The sequence below is a fragment of the Phalaenopsis equestris genome, unplaced genomic scaffold (assembly GCF_001263595.1).
Source record: "Phalaenopsis equestris unplaced genomic scaffold, ASM126359v1 Scaffold000282, whole genome shotgun sequence".
Taxonomy (NCBI): domain Eukaryota; kingdom Viridiplantae; phylum Streptophyta; class Magnoliopsida; order Asparagales; family Orchidaceae; genus Phalaenopsis; species Phalaenopsis equestris.
The window spans coordinates 76262-96445 of NW_018164724.1; the positions used below are offsets into that span (position 1 = coordinate 76262).

Genomic DNA, 20184 nt, shown 5'->3' on the forward strand with positions numbered 1-20184 from the left:
TCTCTGGCCTCCCCCCCCCCCCCCAAATAAGATTTTTCTTTCTTTCTCCCCCACTCTTTTCTTTTCCCTTCTCCTCCTCCTTGATTCCCCCTCCCCTCCCCTCGCTCACTATCTCTTAATCATCTCCTTTGTTGACCCGTTTTTTACATCTAAACTCCTTAACTCTTCCTCCCCAAACCAACAGCTAGCCCCCCAGGAGGAACACACCGCACCCCACTCATGAGGCACTACAATGTGAAGCCTATTGTCTGCAAACAACAATTGGCAGAACTATATGAAGGAACCTAAGGCCAGATTACCCTCAAATCGTGACCAATAAAGTCGACATGAAGACAGAGACGACGATCTCAATCGTTCCACCGGAAAGATGGGAGCAATAAAGAATACCGTCCACTTTGTTTTTGCATCCAATACCAGGCGAGACCACGAGAAGAACCCCCAAAACCACCGCGACTTCGAAATTAAAATAGATCTCCTCGAATTTGATGGTGGTATAGATCCAGATGAATTCCTTGACTAGCTGCGCGTGGTCGAGCGAACTTTTGAATACAATGAGATACCTGAAGATAAGCAGGTAAAGCTAGCAGCAATTAACTGAAAAAAGCACGCCTCATTATGGTGGGACAAACTGCACGTCAACGAACGAGGAATGGCAGCGACAAAATCACAAAGTGGGACAAAATGAAGAAAGCATTGTTGCGGAAATACCTGCCACAACACTACCCCGAAGATATGTTCATGAAGCTCCATAACCTACAGTAAAGAGAGTTGTAGAGGAATTCACAGCCAAATCCGATCGGTTAAAAATAAAGTATGACTTGGTCGAACAAGAGGAGCATACCATTATCCGCTACCTCGGAGGCCTGAAACCCGCAATTAACAATGCAGTTCAACAACAACCCTATTTTTCGCTAAGTGATGTCCAAACCTTAGCCCTGAAATTTGAAAGGCAACAAAGCAGGTCAGATCACAGTTTTCCTTCCGGCAGCAATCCTCATACAAGCCAACCCAGCAACTACACCGACTGACCAAGGCACGTCAGGAACAAAAACTAATCTAAGCAACAACAAACCCAAAAAAGGTAGCTCTTCGGGGCCAATGCCAGCCAAAAATGTTTAAGATTTCATGGTTTCGAGCACATCGCCTCTAGCTGTCCCACAAGCCAAATTGTCTCTTTTACAAACCAAGGTGTCATGAAGGAAAGCGAGGAAGAGGAACCAGAAGAAGACACAGATGAAGCACTTCAGCTCCAGATAATGAAGGTGATTTAGTAGTCATACGACAAGACTTACAATCAGAATCAGCACGAGATCAGCCATGGCTACAACAACATCTTCCGCATAAAGTGTACAGTTAAAAGTAATGTTTGCAGCTTGATAATCGACAATGGCAATTGTGAAAATGTTGTATCAACCCTGATGGTGGCAAAGATAGAATAACCACGAAAAAACATCCCTAACCCTTTTCCCTCACCTAGCTTAAAAAAGGGAATGAAATTCACGTGGATCAACAATGCCTTGTTGAGTTCTCGACAGGCAACCAATTAAAGGAACAATTATGGTGTGATGTCATTCCCATGGATGTATGTCATGTTTTACTGGGACAACTTCAGAAATATGGCTGCAAAGCTCAACATGTGGGATTTAAAAACACATACTTGTTCAAGAAAGATGGCAAACACATTATATTACTACCAAGTAAAGACGCACGAGGAATCAATGGCACCAAGGGAGACAGTTATTCCAAGGGCCACATTCATGCAGTCAGTTCAAGATGCACCAATAACACTATCCCTAATTCCACTCGAGGGATACAAAGAAGAAAACTTCATATTTGAACACCACTTCTACAAAACTTCCAGGACATCATGACTGACAGTCTGCCAGAGGGACTACCACCACTGCAGGTCAACCAACATGCTATAGACCTTGTTCCAGGACATCATGATAGACAATCGCTATACACCTTGTTTCAGGACATCATGACCGACAGTCTGCCAGAGGGACTACCACCACTGCAGGTCATCCAACATGCTATATACCTTGTATCGGGATCCATCCTACCAAATTGACCTGCGTACAGGCTAAGACCAACAGAATACGAGGAACTACAACGGAAAATGCAAGACCTCATCACCAGAGGGCTAGTTAAAGAAAGTACAAGTTCGTCTTGCCCGCCCTAATGGTACCCAAGAAAGAAGAAACATGGACGATGTGTATCAACAACAGAGCCATCAACAAAATCACAATCGAATACCGATTCCCAATACCTCAACTAGACGATCTCCTGGACCAGTTACACAGAGCCACCTGTTCTCAACGATTGACTTATGCAACAGATACCACCAAATCCAGATGAAACCAGGCGATGAATGGAAGACCGCTTTCAAGCACAAGATGGGCTATACGAGTGGACAATTTTGCCCTTTGGCCTTTCCAATGCAACGAGCACCTTCATGAGATTAATGAATCAGATATTCTGCAACTTCATCGGAAAGTTCATTGTAGTCAACTTTGACGATATACTAGTATATAGTCATTGAGAGGAGAAACATATACAACACTGAACATCAGTATTCGAAGTACTCCGACACGAAAATTTATACTCCCATCCAAAGAAATACACTTTCATGAAAAATCAAGTATGTTGTTTGGGTACATCCTATCCAGCGTGGTCATTAAAACGGATCCTGCAAAAATCAAAGTCATTATATGCTGGACCACACCGCAAACATTGCCCGAACTAAGACAATTTTGGGAGCTAGCATCCTTCTACCATCGATTCATTAACAATTTCAGCACCGTTACCGCTCCCCTCACCAAGTTGTTAAAAAGCAAAGAGTTCACTTGGTCGAGCACCGCACAGTCTAGCTTCGACACACTCAAAGAGAAAGTAACTCAAGCACCAGTTCTAGTCTTGCCAGATTTCACAAAACTCTTCAAAGTAGAATATGATGCATTTGGCGTCGGAATCGGGATCGTACTGAGCCAATGCGATCACCACATCGCCTTTTTTAGCGAGAAACTCAATGAGTCCAGGAGGAAGTACTCAACCTACAACAAAGAATTCTCCGTAATTTGGTTTGCGTAGTGTTTTTCCTTTCTTTTGAGTCACTGTTGTAACCGTCTTTTAAGTTATTAATAAATTTATGTCTTGCATCGTAGTTTGGGTTAACTCTGGTACCACATAGCTTTATATTCTATCGTAAGATAGAAAACCAAATACAATGCCGCCAAACTCCACATTAAGAACAGAATTATACAAGCATAAGAATTGTACCTTCTAGAGTATTTTTTTAGATTATTACAGGCACATAAGCTAATTAACAACTTGGTTTTTTCTTTTATTTTTTTTCCTTATACTGTAAAACTAATTTCTAAAAACAATAGTTTTTCAACTTTGTCTCATCACCTCAAACAATCATAATCATAACCAGTTTTTGAAAAGAGCTTTTGTCCAATCCGCATATAGTCGTACAGAGCCGATTTTCTTAGAGTCCGTTTGGGATCACTTTTGCTTTTAATTTTTAATTTTTTGCTTTTTTTTTTTTTTGATTTGTTTATGTTTTGATTTTAAAAAAAAACTTATTTGGCGTATTTGATTCTTGTTTGGGATCTTTTTTTTCATTTTTATTTTAATTTTTTATTTTAAAAATATGTTTGTTTAGTTCATTTTTCTTTCATGCATGCCTTTTTTTCGAAAATAAATTAACTTATTTTAGAAATAACTAATCATATTATAACATACCAAACATGTTTCGTTTTAAGTAAAAACATAAACAAAACAAAATAAAAAATAATAATAATAAATAAAACCAAAATTGATCCAAAATAGCAACTTAAGATATGTTTGTTTTTCAAAAACAGTCAAAACATCTAAAAATTATTTCGAATGTTTTTAAGAATACTTTTATTATATTTTAGAAACAAAATAAAAATCTATTAAAAACACATTAAACAAATATGTACCAAAAACAAAGGAAAGAACCAAAATAAATATGATCCCAAACAAGCCCCTTAGATACCAGAATGCAAGAGAATACTATGAATTGAAAGGTATGAATACTAGACTATAAATTATGTTCACTTTCCTAACTCAAATGTGAAAGGAAAGACGAGGATTAGGTGCAAATGTTCAAGCCAATCAAATCAAGTTTTTTAAAATTTTCCAAACATTTTTAATCTATTTCAAATTATGTGAATCATATTTCTGTTCAACATTAACCCAGGACATTTGGGCCAATTATTCTGAAAAAAAAAAAACTATCAAGAAACATTTTTTTAATATATCAAGTATCATTCACAAGCTGATTAGTTTAACCACTTGCTGAGAATTTCAATCAAATAGTTCTTCTTCTATGAATTTAGGGTTAAGCTCCAAAATAGCACTCCGATAAGGTAACTAGTTTAGTGATATACTAGATCACCAAAGAGAGAAAACCGCTGTACATTTTGATAAATAATCTAGCTGAATCAGCAGATTTCTCGGAAATGTTAATCCGAGAAAATCTAACAATGATTGCCAGATACTTGTAACTCTTTCAGGGGGCATTTACAAACATACATACCACCCAATTCCTACGACTTAAATATATAGCATCAAAATTTTACATTTTACATTAATACCACTCAAATCTTTTCATATCACATCAAAAATACTAAAATATGAAATTTAAAAAAGTGAAATACACCTTTTCATGCATAGATAATATGACATGTAAGTAAAAATTGAAGTTTAGGTGCAATATATATATATATATATATATATATATATATATAAGAACTGAGTGGTATGTATGCAAATCTTCCTTTTTTCATTATGTTGTACTTATATTTATTGATTGAATTTTTCCCAATTTGCAAAAACTTCTAAGTAACACGATATGCGGTTTGAATTATCTTGTAAAAAAAAGCTGAGTGAGAGCTTTTTTGAAGAAAAAAGGATCAACAATGGATCAACAAGTATAATATCCACCAAAATTTAATACTTTATTTCACATATCAAACCTGTATTAGAAGATGTGACGTTTTAAGTTGGTTTTCCTTGCTTTTTAGATTGTTTACAGTGTAGTTGTATATTTGTAATTAAAAAATGAATGCATTTTTCAGAATATTGTCATATAAATTGTTTGTGTACTGTTTTGGATCATTTATATCCAGTTCAAAAATATATGAGTTGTCTCGAAGCAAATCACTGGAGTTGGAGACAGCTCAACTCCCATAGGGAACCAATTTTTATCTAGTTTTTATTGACAATTCCCAACCAAAGGAGTAAAAGCAGCTTTATGAGGGGCAAAAATCTAAAAAATAGATGTCTGGAATCTTTTCACTATCTATTATCAAAATGTCAATACTCATATGTGATAAGATTGCATTAAAACATACATAAGAATTAATAACAATTTGCATGGATTTAACATACAGCTTGGAAATACAGCAACTAAAAAAATGTAAATTGTTAAAAGTTTATTATATTAAAATTTCCCAAGCCGGAATTCAACTATTACAACATCCATACACTGATTTTTGCTGCTTCTTACAATTTACATTAAAGCTAAATGATGATTTTCATTAATCAGTACTAGTAAACAGATTATTAAAAACAAGAAGATCAATTTACATTTGTCACAACACTGCCTGATAGCTTAGAATTAACTAAGTCATGAACTGTGGTCAGACAATACTAACATTTCATTTTATTTCCACATATTTTTCAAAAACTTATAATATAAAAAAGAGTCACCAATAATCCATTAATACACATAAAAAAATTTAAATCATCCAACAATAATAGAAATATCTACAAGTAAAACAACTAAATATACACAACAGTATATCACAATTCAAAGGAAAAAAGTGCAAAAAAAGACTACAAACACATCATAACATGATACATATCAGTTATAATCCTCCTTCTATAAACTAAATCTCTCATGTCAGACATATCAACCTACAGTTTTTCTTTTCCTGAAAGTAAACATTAATTTCAACATTAAGACTTAGTGAGCAATTATAATCATAATATGCATTAAATTCATATGCAAATATTATATAAATAATCAAAAGAAAATCCAGTTCATTATTTTAAAAACTTTAAACTTTCACTTTAAATTTATCCCTTCTCACTTCAATTTAAGTATATACTCTTTTAAACCTCTTTAAGAGTCATATTAAGATTACATTCATACACAAAGGTATCCTCAAAAATATAACCGAATGTTTCTTGAAAAATTTGCACCTGAAGATACATTTTTTATCATTTCTTTTATCGTACACAGATACACCGCATCCTCTGTTAGTATGATATGGAGATAATCTTATATGACTTAAATCTTTACATTTCATTTCATATCAATTTGAAATCTTCTAAAATATACTTTCATATGTCAATTATTTTTCTGTCATTTATGAAACATATTTCAAGCTTTCAAAAAGCAATACATGTGTAAAATATTTATTTTTAAACCATTTAATAAAATAATTATTCATTTAATAAAAATTAATTTAATGCATAGAATAAATAATTACTCACCTTTGCTTGCTTGTCACAATGATTTCTTAACTTCTGGTCTTCTATGTTAAAATGTTCATCAACCTAAATTATTGTTAAACATTAACATTTTTATTAAATATTATTTCTAAATTAAGTAAATTAAACTAATTTTTAATTAAAACAAACCTTACCTTTTAAAATGATTTACTTCTTGATCTTCAAAATTAAATATATTTTCCTCAAATATATCCTGATTTCAAATACATCTATTAACAACGAAAGTATAAACCTATGTATAGATATATATATATATATATATATATATACTGATTTTATTTAAATAGTGAAGATACATGAAAGTTTTATGAGAGGGGCCAATAGAAGCACCATACCCATATGATACCAAATACAGTAATATCCCAACTAAAAGATACAGGTAGACTCAAAAAATTAAAATTTGCAGAAAACAAGTAGCTAGGGACGAGCCAGTTTAGTCCTGTCTTTTCTTCTAGTTTTAGAGGCGGAGCCAGATAACAAACTTTGAAATGTCGTGTCATTGTCCGGAGTAACCAAAGTATCATCCATTAAGTTTTCAAGTTGGAGTGTGCCCCCAGCATTTTTCTTCCGTCGAGAAGTGTAAACCTGTCATTCTTTATCAGAAGACTGGCTCATTTGATCATCGGTTTGATTAGATATTAGAACCGCAGTAGAAGGAAATGCAGTCGTTGCTACAGTAATAGGCTCTAGTGCATATGAAGTGTGATTGTCACCTCTGCACCTGATGCTTCCTGAATCGGAGCTACGGGGCTATCCTGATTTTCGGTCTAAACATTATCAGTTGTAGTATGGTCGGGAGAAGTGATTGGGAGAAGGGTTCCCAGGGGCAAACACCAACTGTCTTGTGGTGATTCCCTCCTCAGGTTGGCTGTCATCAGGTTTGTTGGGAACGCATTCAGACACGTGAGGTGCACTAACAGCATGTTCTTGCTTTTGACTATTGGTTCTCAACTGTGGGTGCAATCTGAAATATTTCTCCTGCGGGTGTCCAAACATCTTGCAGTGCTTACAGTAATAAGGTTTTTGTTCCATAATGATTTTTTGCCAAAAATCATTGTGAGCAGAACCAAGCCAGGCTTCTTCTACATTTGTTAGTGTAATATCTCTTTCAATCAAAATTCTTGCAGTAGAGGGCCTTGAGAAGTGAACTGTGGGTAAGTCTACTTGTAAAGATTTTCCAATGATAGTCCCAATTGCATATAAGATAGATATGTCAAATAAATAAAGTTTGAGTTCAAGTAATGGGAACCAAATAGGCGCAATTGAGGGTTCTGCGGGTGTCCAAACATCTTGCAGTGCTTACAGTAATAAGGTTTTTGTTCCATAATGTTGTCAAAAACCATTGTGAGCAGAACCAAGCCAAACTTCTTCTACATTTATTAGTGTAATATCTCTTTCAATCAAAATTCTTGCAGTAGAGGGTCTTGAGAAGTGAACTGTGAACTGTAGGTAAGTCTACCTGTAAAGATTTTCCAATGATAGTCCCAATTGCATATAAGATAGGTATGTCAAGGAAATGAGGTTTGATAAATGAAAATTTGAGTTCAGGTAATGAGAACCAGATAAGCGCAATTGAGAGTTCTTGATTGGGATCAAAATTAGGGATCCATTTGAGCAATTTCATATGTTTCCCCTCTATTGTGATGAATTTATTTGAGAAAATCCTTGTGTAATCTTCTTCTATATTCAGCTGATCATAATATGTCTTCCGTCAAAATGACCCACCTGCCAAGCCCCAACTAGTTCGAAGTCTTCAAAATCTTCCCAATAATTTCCATCTTTGGGCAATCTAATTGAAACTTTCCAACTAGTGTAAATTTGTATTTTCCCGCATGAGTTGAAATTTCAGTATCATAAAAGAATATTATTGGTTTGCCCGCATTTTTCTCTATTTTCTTGATGAGATCGCAATCTCCATGTCCTGCAACAGAATCATGGTACATCTATGGGAATATCGGACTATCTGCGAGGTGAAAAAAGGGAGCTACATTTGTGAACCACTATAGCATAGGAGGGTTTGACGGGGTTATCACCGATGAGGGCGGCGGCGTAGGAAATCCCTGAGGTCATTAGCGTGCTTCACACAAGCACTGTTAAATTCAAAAACTTTAAATGTTAAAATTATAATTTATTTAATTAAATAAATTTATACAGCTAAAACTTAGAGATTTGAATAACAAACCATAGCTTTGATCAAAATCCCTAACACGCGCACTGTGGTTTGCTGGCATCAGCTTCCCCTTCTCTTCTTCTCGCACAAGACACAATGTCGTAGATCCCATCTCTTCTCTCTTCTCCTTCGCATGGCTCGATGCAGACAACACCCGCGGTCATCTTCTTACTCCTCTTCCTCTGCACACAACCAATCTTCCTTTGCACGCCAGCATAACAACGCTTCATAGTTTTCCTTCTTCCTCTTTCCTCTTCCTCTGCACAAGCACAAAGCCAAGTCACTCGACTTCCTTCCACGCACACAAACTTTCTCCTCCTATGACTATGGCTCGACATTGAAACGTGTAGGAGAGATATATGATTACTTCTCTTAATCTCCCTCCTCTCCTTATTGTTACCTCCTTCCTCTCACTCTCTAGTTCGAATGAAGGGGAAGTGTTGAAATCTATGAAGCACGAATACAGGGACATGACATAATTGAAAAAAATAAGACATGACAAGTCGTGGATAAGGGAAGGAGAAGTAGGCAGTGATAGTGAAAGAGAGGAGAGGAGGGAGATTAAGTGAAGTTGTTGTATATCTCTCCTACTTATTTCGACGTCAAGCCCTAGTCAAAAGAGGAGGAAGTTCGAGCGTGTTGAAGGAAGTCAAATGAATTGGTGTTGTGCACGCAAAGGAAGAAGAAGGAAGCGTAGGAAGTGTCGTTGTGCTCACGTGCAGAGGAAGAGAAGGAAAAAGAAGACCACAGGTGTTGTCTGCGTCGAGCCATGCGAACCAGAAGAGGGAAATACGGGATATGCCGCACAATATCGCATGCGGGGAGCAGGGAAGGGGGAGCCCAAGCAAGCAAGCCACTGTGTGCGTGTTAGAGATTTTCACAAAAAATAAGGCGCGTTATCCAAATATTTAAGTTTTAAATGTATAAATTTAATTAATTAAAAAAATTATAATTTTAACATTTAAAGTTTGTTAATTCAAAATAGGCATTGTAGCGGAAGATTGTGGGGGAATGACCATGATTCAAGCAAATACTGGTAAGGTAAGTTTGGGTTATACTATTTTAATTAGCGAATCTTATACATATATTTAAGTTTACTCTTTAGTTGTTAATAATAGATGTGTTTGAAATCAAAACGTAATTGAGGAAAGGAGATTCAGTTTAGAAGATCGAGAAGTAAATCATTTTAAAAGATATGGTATGTTTTAATTAAAAATTAAAGTTTAATTTACTTAATTTAGAAAAAACATTTAATAAAAATGTTAATGCCTAACAACAATTTAGGTTGAAGAACATTTGAACTTAAGAAATCAGGAGCTAAGGCATCGATGTGACAAATAAGCAAAGTAAGGTGAGTAATTATTTGTTTATTATGCATTAAATTAATTTTTTATTAAAAAAATAATTGTTTTATTAAATGGTTTAAAAATAAATAATTAACACATGCTTGCATTTTGAAAAGTTGAAAAATGTCTCATAAATAGGAGGAAAATAACTGACATATAAAAATATATTTTAAAAAATTTTAAATTGATATGAAATCAAAGGTAAAGATTTTAAGTCATACAAGATTACCTCCAGATGGTACTGTCACATGACGCGATGTACACGTGCACGATAAAGAAAATGGTAAAAGTGTATATTCGGGTGCAAATTTTAATAGTGGCGGATATGAAGGTAATCTTGTTATCACTTTTAAGGAAGTTAAAAAGGTAAATATTTAAATTCACACAAGAATGAATAAATTTAAAGAGAAAGTTTAAAGTTTTATAAAATAATGAACTGCATTTTCTTTTAGTTATTCATGCATGCATTGGCATAATAATTTAATGTACACTAAGATTATAGTTGCTCAATAAGTCAAACATACTATTGAAATTAATAATTACTTTCAGGAAAAAAAAAAGTTATAGGTTGATATGTCTGGCAATAGAGCTTAGTTTATAGAAGGACTTACAGCTGATAGATACTATGTTATGATATGTTTGTAATTTCTTTTTACATTACTTTCTTTTGGATAATAATATATTGTTGCGTTGATTAGATATTTTATTTGCAGATATTTTGTTATTGTTGAATTATTTAAATTTTTTTATATGTATTTATGGGTTATTAGTATTTTTTTTATATATTGAAAGTTTCTGAAAAAATGTGGAAAGAAAATGATAAGTTAATATCGTCCTACCACAGTTTCGGACTTAGTTCATTATAAGGCCTCTGCCGAGTCGTGATAACATACCAGAAAATTCTGACATATATATATATATATATCTAATGCTTAAATTTTAATATTTACTTATTTAGCATTATAATGTTTCAATCACATATAAACATAGAAAGAAAATGTGCATTTCACTTCAAAAAAAAAAAAATAATGCTAGTGATATTTTTGAAACATTTAAAGATTAAGGTGTTATATAATTAAATAATAAGGACTAAATGTTAGATACATAAATATATAAAAATTATTAGGTATGCATGTAAATCCCAATTAAAAATATGGCTACATATAAAAACTACAATAATATTATAAAATCAAGCTATAAAATGAAATAATCGAGCACTCATAAGTGAATTAAGGAATGGATAATATTAAGGAAGATTTTAAGGCATACCGCTCAATTCATATGTTTTTACATATCTAACGCCCAAACTTTAATTTTTGCATATATGCCACCTTACCTATACATGAAAAGTTGTATTTTACTTTTTAAAAGTCCAAATAGTTGTATTTTTTATGTGATATAAAAGATTTGGATGGTATAGATGTAAAAAGTAAAATTTAGGTGTTAGATATGCAAATACATAAGAATAGGATGGTACTTGGTAAATGCCCCGAATATTAAACAGTTTGAGAAGCTTAACAGTTCATAAATCTGTGACTAATAGAATTTTCAGTATATAAAGGCATCAACAAAACACATTCTAAATGAAGTAAATACATTTTTAAACATAAAAAATAAAATCATACTAAAATACATCAAATTTACCTTCCAGATGGAAAGGAATCTCCAAAAGCAAAAACCACACCGAAAACAACAACAGCAACTCCAACACCAATCTATTTTGCAATCAAATCCCAATCAATCAATCAATTTCCACCTTTGAAAAAATTTTGCATGTAGAAAAGCAGAAGTCAAGATATGCTACCTTAGTAGCCAGTCCAATTTTGGATTGTTCAGATTCAATTGGAGCATCATAATCAATAGGCTGAAAAATTCTCTCTCCCTCAGCTTTCTTTTGCTCGTATGCTGACCTAAATATGCAAGAAGAGAAAAAAACAACATATTAGACAAATAAATAAAGTGGAAAGATTATGAATCTTATCAAAGCTAAGGTACATTAATGGTACATTAATGGTTAGTTGGCTGCAAAATTATTTTTTGGAGGAGTACATGCATGCCACTCAATTCTTATGCATTTACATATCTAACACCTAAACTTACATTTCTACATACATGCCAACTCACCTATTGCTCGAAAGGGTGTATTTCATTTTTTTAGAGTTAAAATAGTGGTATTTTCAATGTTATATGATTAGATTTGGGAGGTCTAAATGTAAAAAACAAAGTTTTGGTGTTGGATATATAAATGCATATAAATTGGGTGGTATGTATATAAATGCCCCCTTTTTCCCCCTCTGGAATATCATGGAGGTACGCTGCACATAAATTAGTGTGATCAATCAGACTTCAGTAGACAAAATAATTTAGTTTAGTTGGAATAAGGGGCAGACCTATTAAATATTATCTATGCCATATTATTCCCACAAAAAGCACATGTACCCCCATTTAGAGTTAATGATTGATGATTGTTGCTCCTCCTCCCTTGAATTTTAGACTAGTTCTTAGCTGATTGTTTAGTGATACTTCACGACTAGACCTAGGAGTATAAGAAGGCGATGTAAAACAACAAATTTTTTTTTACTCAAGAGAGTCAAATGCTTTTCACATCTCATAAAATACAATTTTTTTTCTAATTCAATAAAATGATCAATAACTTCATTATCCTTCTTTCCACGACAACAATTATTATGATGATAAAACTTCTAATTAGAGCTTTCTAGTGATAGTCTTTATAAAAATATTTATGATGACAGATCTCTTTCCTTTCGTATGATTTAGATCTTGAGGACAATTATGAATTACTAGTACCTATGCTTGATCTTGATTCCAATATTATATCACACGTTAAGCAAGAGCCCATGTTTTATGAAGCGTTTGAGCTTGAGAATGATGCTAAGAATATGACAATGTTTCATCAAATTTTATTAATGCACAAAAGCCAAAATTTGATCTTTTCCAACTTAGTGTGATGATTTCTACTCCAATTCACGTCTTAATAGCTCAAGAGAGAACATATTTTAGATGATTACAGCTTACTCAAAATATATATAAACATTAAGCTTGTGTCGTTAGTGCCACCATGATCGCCTAATTAATTGTTGGTTCACTTTCAAAATATCTAACAAGTGCATATAATGTATGGCAATTTAGAACCTAAGCCTCGAAATCAATGTATTTTAGGCATCTTCAAATTGTTTTATATACTTCATAGACACTTCTTCAATAGATGATATAGTATTACCACTTCCTCCACCCTACCCACATAGTTCTTTACTAGCCAAGAGAATTTATGCATTTATTCAACTACTTTATCCCAAAAAAAAAATAATAATAATTCATAAGCCCAACAAAAAAGAATCTAAAAGGAATAAAAAGGAGCTAAACCATACATGTTTTCAAGCTTTTTATAATTTCTTTTTATATTGGCCAAATTTTATATCATCTGTCAAAATTCACCATTAATTTATTTGTTTTTATCCCTATAATATTGTTTTTTATAAAAAAGATAAAGAGCTTGTATTCAAAATTGTATTTTCATACTAATGATTTAATAAAACGGAAAAAGTGGTTGGTTATTTACAAAATTGGGGTCACTAATTCACAAATAGATTTATTTCAATTTAGAAAAAGAAAATAATCTTCTTGCGAAGATTGACAAATGATGCAAATAAAAAACTTGACCGCACAATCTAGGGCAATAGTTATGGATAATTGGATATGCATCTTAAGAGTTTAAATAAAACGATCAAAAAAAATTATAATCAAAGGATAGGGGCTGAAATTTGAGAAAAGGAAAATTATTAATATTTTGAGAAATGTTGCTAAAATAGAATTAAATTCTTCAATTCAGTCAAATCACATGGGAAAAGATTGCTACTTCCTTCAAAAGAATTGTTGAAGAAATTTTAAAAGAGTCTAACACTGATGAGGAGATTTGGTCATGGAGCGAGCCCGCAGAAAGGGTTATTAAAATGATGCTTTTAAATGGTGAATAAAAATGAATACTATAGAGGCCCATAACAATTACAAAAGGGATAGAAATCTTGATGAGGCCAAAGCACCCGTTATATCAATGATAGGTTCTAGGGCAGGTGAAGTCTGAAAAGTCTCCCCCGCCCCCACGAAAGGAGGTTCTATAGACGGGGAACCTACATCATGATTGTGTGGAGGCTGAAATGTTGACATATTACCTGCGAGGATAATAACATCTTCAGGAGTATCCTTCTGATGATCAATAGTGTCAATAACTTGGAGAAGATCAGGAAGAGGGGGAATCAATGTCTCTGGCCGAGTACTTTACTTATTTGGTCTGAGATGGAGATGTAAATGGTGACATTAAGAACTGAAGTGGTCGAACATACGACAATTCGAGCAATACAAAGAGAAAGTCTCAATCACAACATTTTGTCAATATCCATAGTGTTGTGTGTCTAACCAAATTTCCTCAGAAGCAATTAAAGTGATGTCGCTTTCAACAAGAACCCTGACTTCAGAGGAACGGGAAAGATTAAAAGTAAGAATATCCGTTTTTGAGTGGCTTACCATAAACTAAAGCAATAGAGCACAACACTTTTTGAGTAAAATAACGAAATTTAAGGTCAGGAAGGCGATTCCAGACCGGAATGATTGGTGGCTCCGTCTGTGGATCAAAATCCACCGATCATTTCAAAATCTTCATAGCTTTGTTATCAATCCAGATTAATCTTCTAGCAAACAAGCGTGTGTAATCCTATTCATTATTAAGTTGAATAAGGATATGTCTTCCATCTAAAAGTCCAATTTTCCAATCCTCAACTAGGTGCATAAGCTTAAATTCCTTCTGAATAAGCTCAATTTTGGGATGGTCATAAAGAAATTTTCCAACCAAATTCAGACGACAGGAGGAAGCAAACTGATTACATTTAGTTGATTACATTCAGCTTCCGTAAAAAATATAGTTGGTTTTCCATTCTTCCTACCAAGTTTCTTGATGTCCTCCGCCAATGTTTCTTGATGTCCTCCTCCAATTCAAAAGGAGTGAAAGAGCGCGATGTAGGAGTACTTGAAACGTGGACACCTGCAAGGGCAGCAACATACCATCTGTCTGAAACCATCACCAAAAGAGGGAGGCGCGGCGATAGGACAACGAAATAATAGTGAACGGAATAGCAAAAGCTGAAAGGGGGATCAACGGTACCCCCGTCCAAGTCGAGCAGGGGGCGGTTGAGCCTGAGGAAAGGAGGAGTCGACGCCCAGGAACGTCCTTCATAACGAAGAAGGACTGCGAGAGAACCAGACCTTCCAACCGGGGACGAAAGCCTGCGGCAAGAACGAAAACAAAAACTGCGACGACGACGACGAAGGACTGCGGCGAGCGAAAGAGACCTTCCAATCGGCGACGACCACGAAAGGAATGCAAGGCAAACGCAGTGAGACAGACCAGAGAAAAGGATCGAGGGTAAGGATGCGTTAAGACGTCATAACAGAAGCTAGGGTTCGCCATGAAGTGAAACCCTAACAGAGCCGAGCACGAGAGAAGACGCCATTAACCCGAGGAAAGGAGGAGCCTACATACATGTATTTTTGTGTGTGTGTGTGTATTTAGAAAAAGCCCGAGGGCTAATATATTAAAGAGAAAAAGATACAGATAAGTTGTATGAGTGGGCCTAAAAGAAGACCCAACCTACACGATACAACACACAAAATCCCAAAAAAAGAAAAGATGCATATAATATCAAAAAACAAGTGACCAAGGCCCAACGCGCGCAAAAAGCTAAGGACGTCTCAATTTAGACTTGTCTCTGCCTCTAATTATCGGAAGGGAGTGGGTTAACATATTGGTGATGTGTGTACCATTACCCGAAGTAATCGAAGTAACCAAAGTATCATCCAGCAGATTCCTGAGCTCAAATAGGTCTCAATTCTTTTTCTTCCTCCTGGATATGTAAATTTGTCATTCCTCATTCGATGATTGACTCATTTGATCAGTGGATTGGTCCAAAGGTGGCAGGACAGGTGTAGGCTGCGCATATCATAAATCCCATGTGACTGAGTAACATTAACACTTTGCTCAACCAGATGAGGCGGTAGAGAAACAGTAGAAATATTATCACCTGTAACATCAGTGATATGTTCTAAGGCAAGTGAAGTCAGAAATGTCTCCCTCGCCCCCACGAAAGGAGGTTCCAAAGACGGAGAAACTACAACATTGTGTAGAGGTTGAATGGTTGACATATTGCATGCGATGTTAGTAGCATCTTTAGGAGTATCCTTTTGATGATCAATAACTTGGAGCAGATCAGGAGGAGAGGGAATCACTGCCTCTGGCAGAGCACTTTATTTCTTTGGTCTGAGGTGGGGGTGTAAATGGTGATATTGAGAACTGGAGTAACTGAACATACGACAGTTCGAACAATAAGAAGGAAAAGACTCAATCACAACATTTTGTCAATATCCATGGTATTGTGTGTCTAACCAAGGTGTCTAACCAAATTTAAATTTCCTCAGAAGCGATTGAAGCAATGTCTCTTTCAACGAGTACTCTGGCTTCAGATGAGCGAGAAAGATTGAAAGTAGAAATATTCGTTTTGAGTGGCTTACCATAAGCTGGGGCAATAGAATACAATATTTTTTGAGTAAAGTAAAGAAATTTCAGGCCAGGGAGGCAAATCCAAACAGGAATGATTGATGGTTCCATCTGTGCATCAAAATCCATCGATCATTTCAAAATCTTTATTTCTCTGTTATCAATCCAGATTACCATTCTAACAAATAATTACGTGTAATCATCTTCATTATTAAGTTGAATAAGAATGTGTCTTCCATCTAAAAGTTCAATTTTTCATTCTCCAACAATATGCATGTCGGCACTATTTTTGGTGTGGGGTTTGCCCGTAAGAAGCTGTCGGTCATCGGAATTGAAATCCCGTTGCCCGCTTCGGAAGGACGTTAAAAAAATTTAGTTTTGAAAAAGATGAAGTCAAACTGACCCCATAATTTTCATAGTTTAAATGGAAGAGCACTTTTTTATGTCCTTCACGAACTCAAACGAAGGAGTGAAAGAGCACGATTTAGGAGTACCTGAGGCGTGGACACCCGCAAGGGCAATAGGATACGATCCGTCTGAAGCCATCAAAAGAAGAGGGAGGCACGGCTAAAGAGCAGTGAATTTGTAGTGGATGGAAGAGCGAAATCCGAAAGGGAAACTATAACCCGTACCGAGTCGAGCAGAGGGCGGACTTTCAGCTCGAGCCCGAGGATTGCAGCAAGGAAAGAAAAACTGTGGCGAAGAAAAAAGACGAGAGGCGACGACGACGAAGGAGAGCGGCACACCTTCCAAACGACGGCGACGAGGAAAGATTGAGGTGAAACTGACTTTCCAAAATCGCGACGACAAAGAAGACCCGGCGAGAAGAAGAAGACGTCGGAGCAGACGCAGCTAGGAGAGGAAAGGATTAGATGCGATAAATTGTCGTAACAGTTGCTAGGGTTCGCAATGAGGTGAAACCCTAGCAGAGCCGAGCGTGGGAGAAGATGACGCCATTTTTCATATGTATACATATATTTTATTTTTTGAAAAAAGCCCAAGGGCTAATATATTAAAGAGAAAGGATACATATAGGTTTTATGGGTGCGCTCAAAAATAGACACCCAACCCACATCATACAACACAAAAAAGTTAAAAATGGGTACATATAAAAATCAACAAAAGCCCAAAACCACCAGGGCACTGCAAAAGTGAGGGTCATCTCAATCTAGTCATGTTTCTTGCTCTAGATCTCGGAAGTGATCCAGCTAACAGATTGGTAAGATGCGCATCATTACCCGAAGCAACCAAAGTATCATCTATAAAACTCTTGGGCTCAAGTAGATCTTCATTCATCTTCTTCCTCCTAGAAGTGTGAACCTGTCATTCCTCATCCGAAAAATCAGTTTGATGAGATGGTAAAGCTGAAGCAGAAGGATTACCAACCGTAGTACCCACAATAGGTTCTAGTATATGTGAAGTATGAGTTGTCTCTACACCGGATACTTCTTGAAGAAGCTGCGAGGTTCTCCTGATTATCAGTCTGAACACTATCATTTATAGGTAATTTTTCATCAATATTGTTTTCTATGGTGTTTGAAGGTATCAGCATCGCATCACTCGTAATAACAGCAACAGCAACAGCAGTGTCATTGGGGGGTCCACAGGGGTTAGAAACACCTGTCTGGTAGTATCCTCCTCAAGTGGGACTAAAATGCACAGAGCAGTGGAGTTAGACCCATCCTTATTCAGTTGAACCTTAGATTTCAAATTAGGATGGAGCTTGTGGCATTTATAAAGGATATGCTCAAACATCTTCCAGTGGGTACAATATGGGGGTCTGTGTTCCATGACGATTTGTTGTCAATATCCATTATGGGTTGTGCCCAACCAGACTTCAGTAACATTAAGTAAAGTAATATCTCTTTTCACAATTATTCTGGCCACAGAAAGTCTGGTTATGTTGAAAGTAGGCAGATCTAGCTTCAAATGGTCTCCGAGGATGGCCTCAACAGAGTAGAGAACCTGATGGTGAAAAAAATACAGCTTGAGACCAGATAGACTAAGTCATACCGATACAGTAGGAGTTTCATGATTTGGGTCGAAATCACGAGACCACTTGAGTAATTTCATTGATTTGTCTGAGATATTAAGATATTTCTTAGAGAAAATTCGAGTGTAGTTTTCAACCACTGATAGTTGAATCAACCATGTCTCTCATCCATGAGTCTCACTTTCCACTTGTCTACTAGTTTAAAATTATCAAATCTATCGGTGGGTGCCCCCACTGAAATTTTCCAATGAAAGCAAACTTAAATTTTTTCGTTAGGGTAGAAATTTTTGAGTCGGAGAAAAAGATTATTGTTTTCCACCTTTCTTACTTCCCTTCTTAACAAAAAGGCAATCATCTGTATCATCGCGACGATCCTTACAGCTTCAGGGAAAGACCACTGCGGACTCCACCTGAGGGTTATCGACCACATGAGCAAAAGAGACCTTTGTCGGTTCAGCCAAAGAAGAAGGAAGTGTCATCAGAGCAAAGAGATGTATCGGCGTTCACTTGCAGCGAGTTCCTGACAAATAAACGAAATGAAGATGTTGCTGTCGAACCGGAGAGCACGGGCGCAGACGCAAACAGAAGAAATGATGCGTCGAAACAGAAGGAGCGAAATTGTCGGGAGCAGAAGCACGGAAAGACGCAGCGTCGAAACAGGAAAGATGCAGTCGCAACAGACGCATGCCGACGCAGATGCATACCGGAGCAAGAGTCGACGAAACGAGTTGCGTGGCCCTCTTCTTCGAGCGGAAGAATCAAGTGCGACGGAAATCTCAATTGGAAACCCTAACAGTATATATATATATGTATATATATGTATATATGTATATATATGTATATATGTATATATATATATACATATAATATCTCAAGTACGAGAGAATGAAACTAGAGATTTTCATCAAGTTAGATGCATTAAAATTGAAGATGATAATATATTAATTAAAGATAAAGGCATAAAAATAAAGTAAAATATTACTTTAAAAACTACAAAATGAAAGTAAGAGAGATTATTTTAAGGAATGCAAAGAAAAAAATATAGTGAAATATATTATAGATTGACGCAAAAAAAAAATGAAGTGAAGCTAGCTTGCAAAAAGATACATCAAGATATAGCTTTAGTTCTGGATGAGCTACCTAATGAGATTTCATGAGTGAGGTGTTGGATGTTACAGTATTTTGGTTGACATTTTTTAATAGAATCTTAGAGATAATGAGGATGCCAAATAATAAAATAAGAAGAATATTGACATCAATATTTGATAACAAAGACGATGCTTAAGATTGTTCTAACAATTGAGAAAACAAACTATAGATCATATGAGGAAGCTACAAGAGAGTATAGTAAAATATGGGATCTGAAAAATTAAATCACATTTGAAGAACCAATTTAAATTCATCGCGGAAAGTCTGCCATAGAAATAGTATTTACAGGATTTATTAATTCCTGCTAAAGCTAAAATCCTATTTGCAGCCAAACAGCCTCTAAGAATATGCAAACAAATCCATAACTCAAAATAAAGGCATGGAATGACCATTAACACGATTGACAACATAA

The 20184-nt window shown here is 35.4% G+C and overlaps 1 protein-coding gene across 5 annotated transcripts in view; it reads right to left on the reverse strand.

The window, feature by feature from the left end:
• Positions 1-20184, reverse strand: part of LOC110024950 — a 55824-nt gene that overhangs the window by 23407 nt on the left and 12233 nt on the right. For all 5 annotated transcript variants that reach the window (XM_020725151.1, XM_020725153.1, XM_020725154.1 and 2 more), the window contains exons 6-7: positions 11870-11975; positions 11710-11780 (exon numbers count right to left, since the gene is read on the reverse strand). In XM_020725151.1, coding sequence (XP_020580810.1) covers positions 11710-11780; positions 11870-11975 — 177 coding nt within the window. The remainder of the gene's footprint in view (positions 1-11709; positions 11781-11869; positions 11976-20184) is intronic.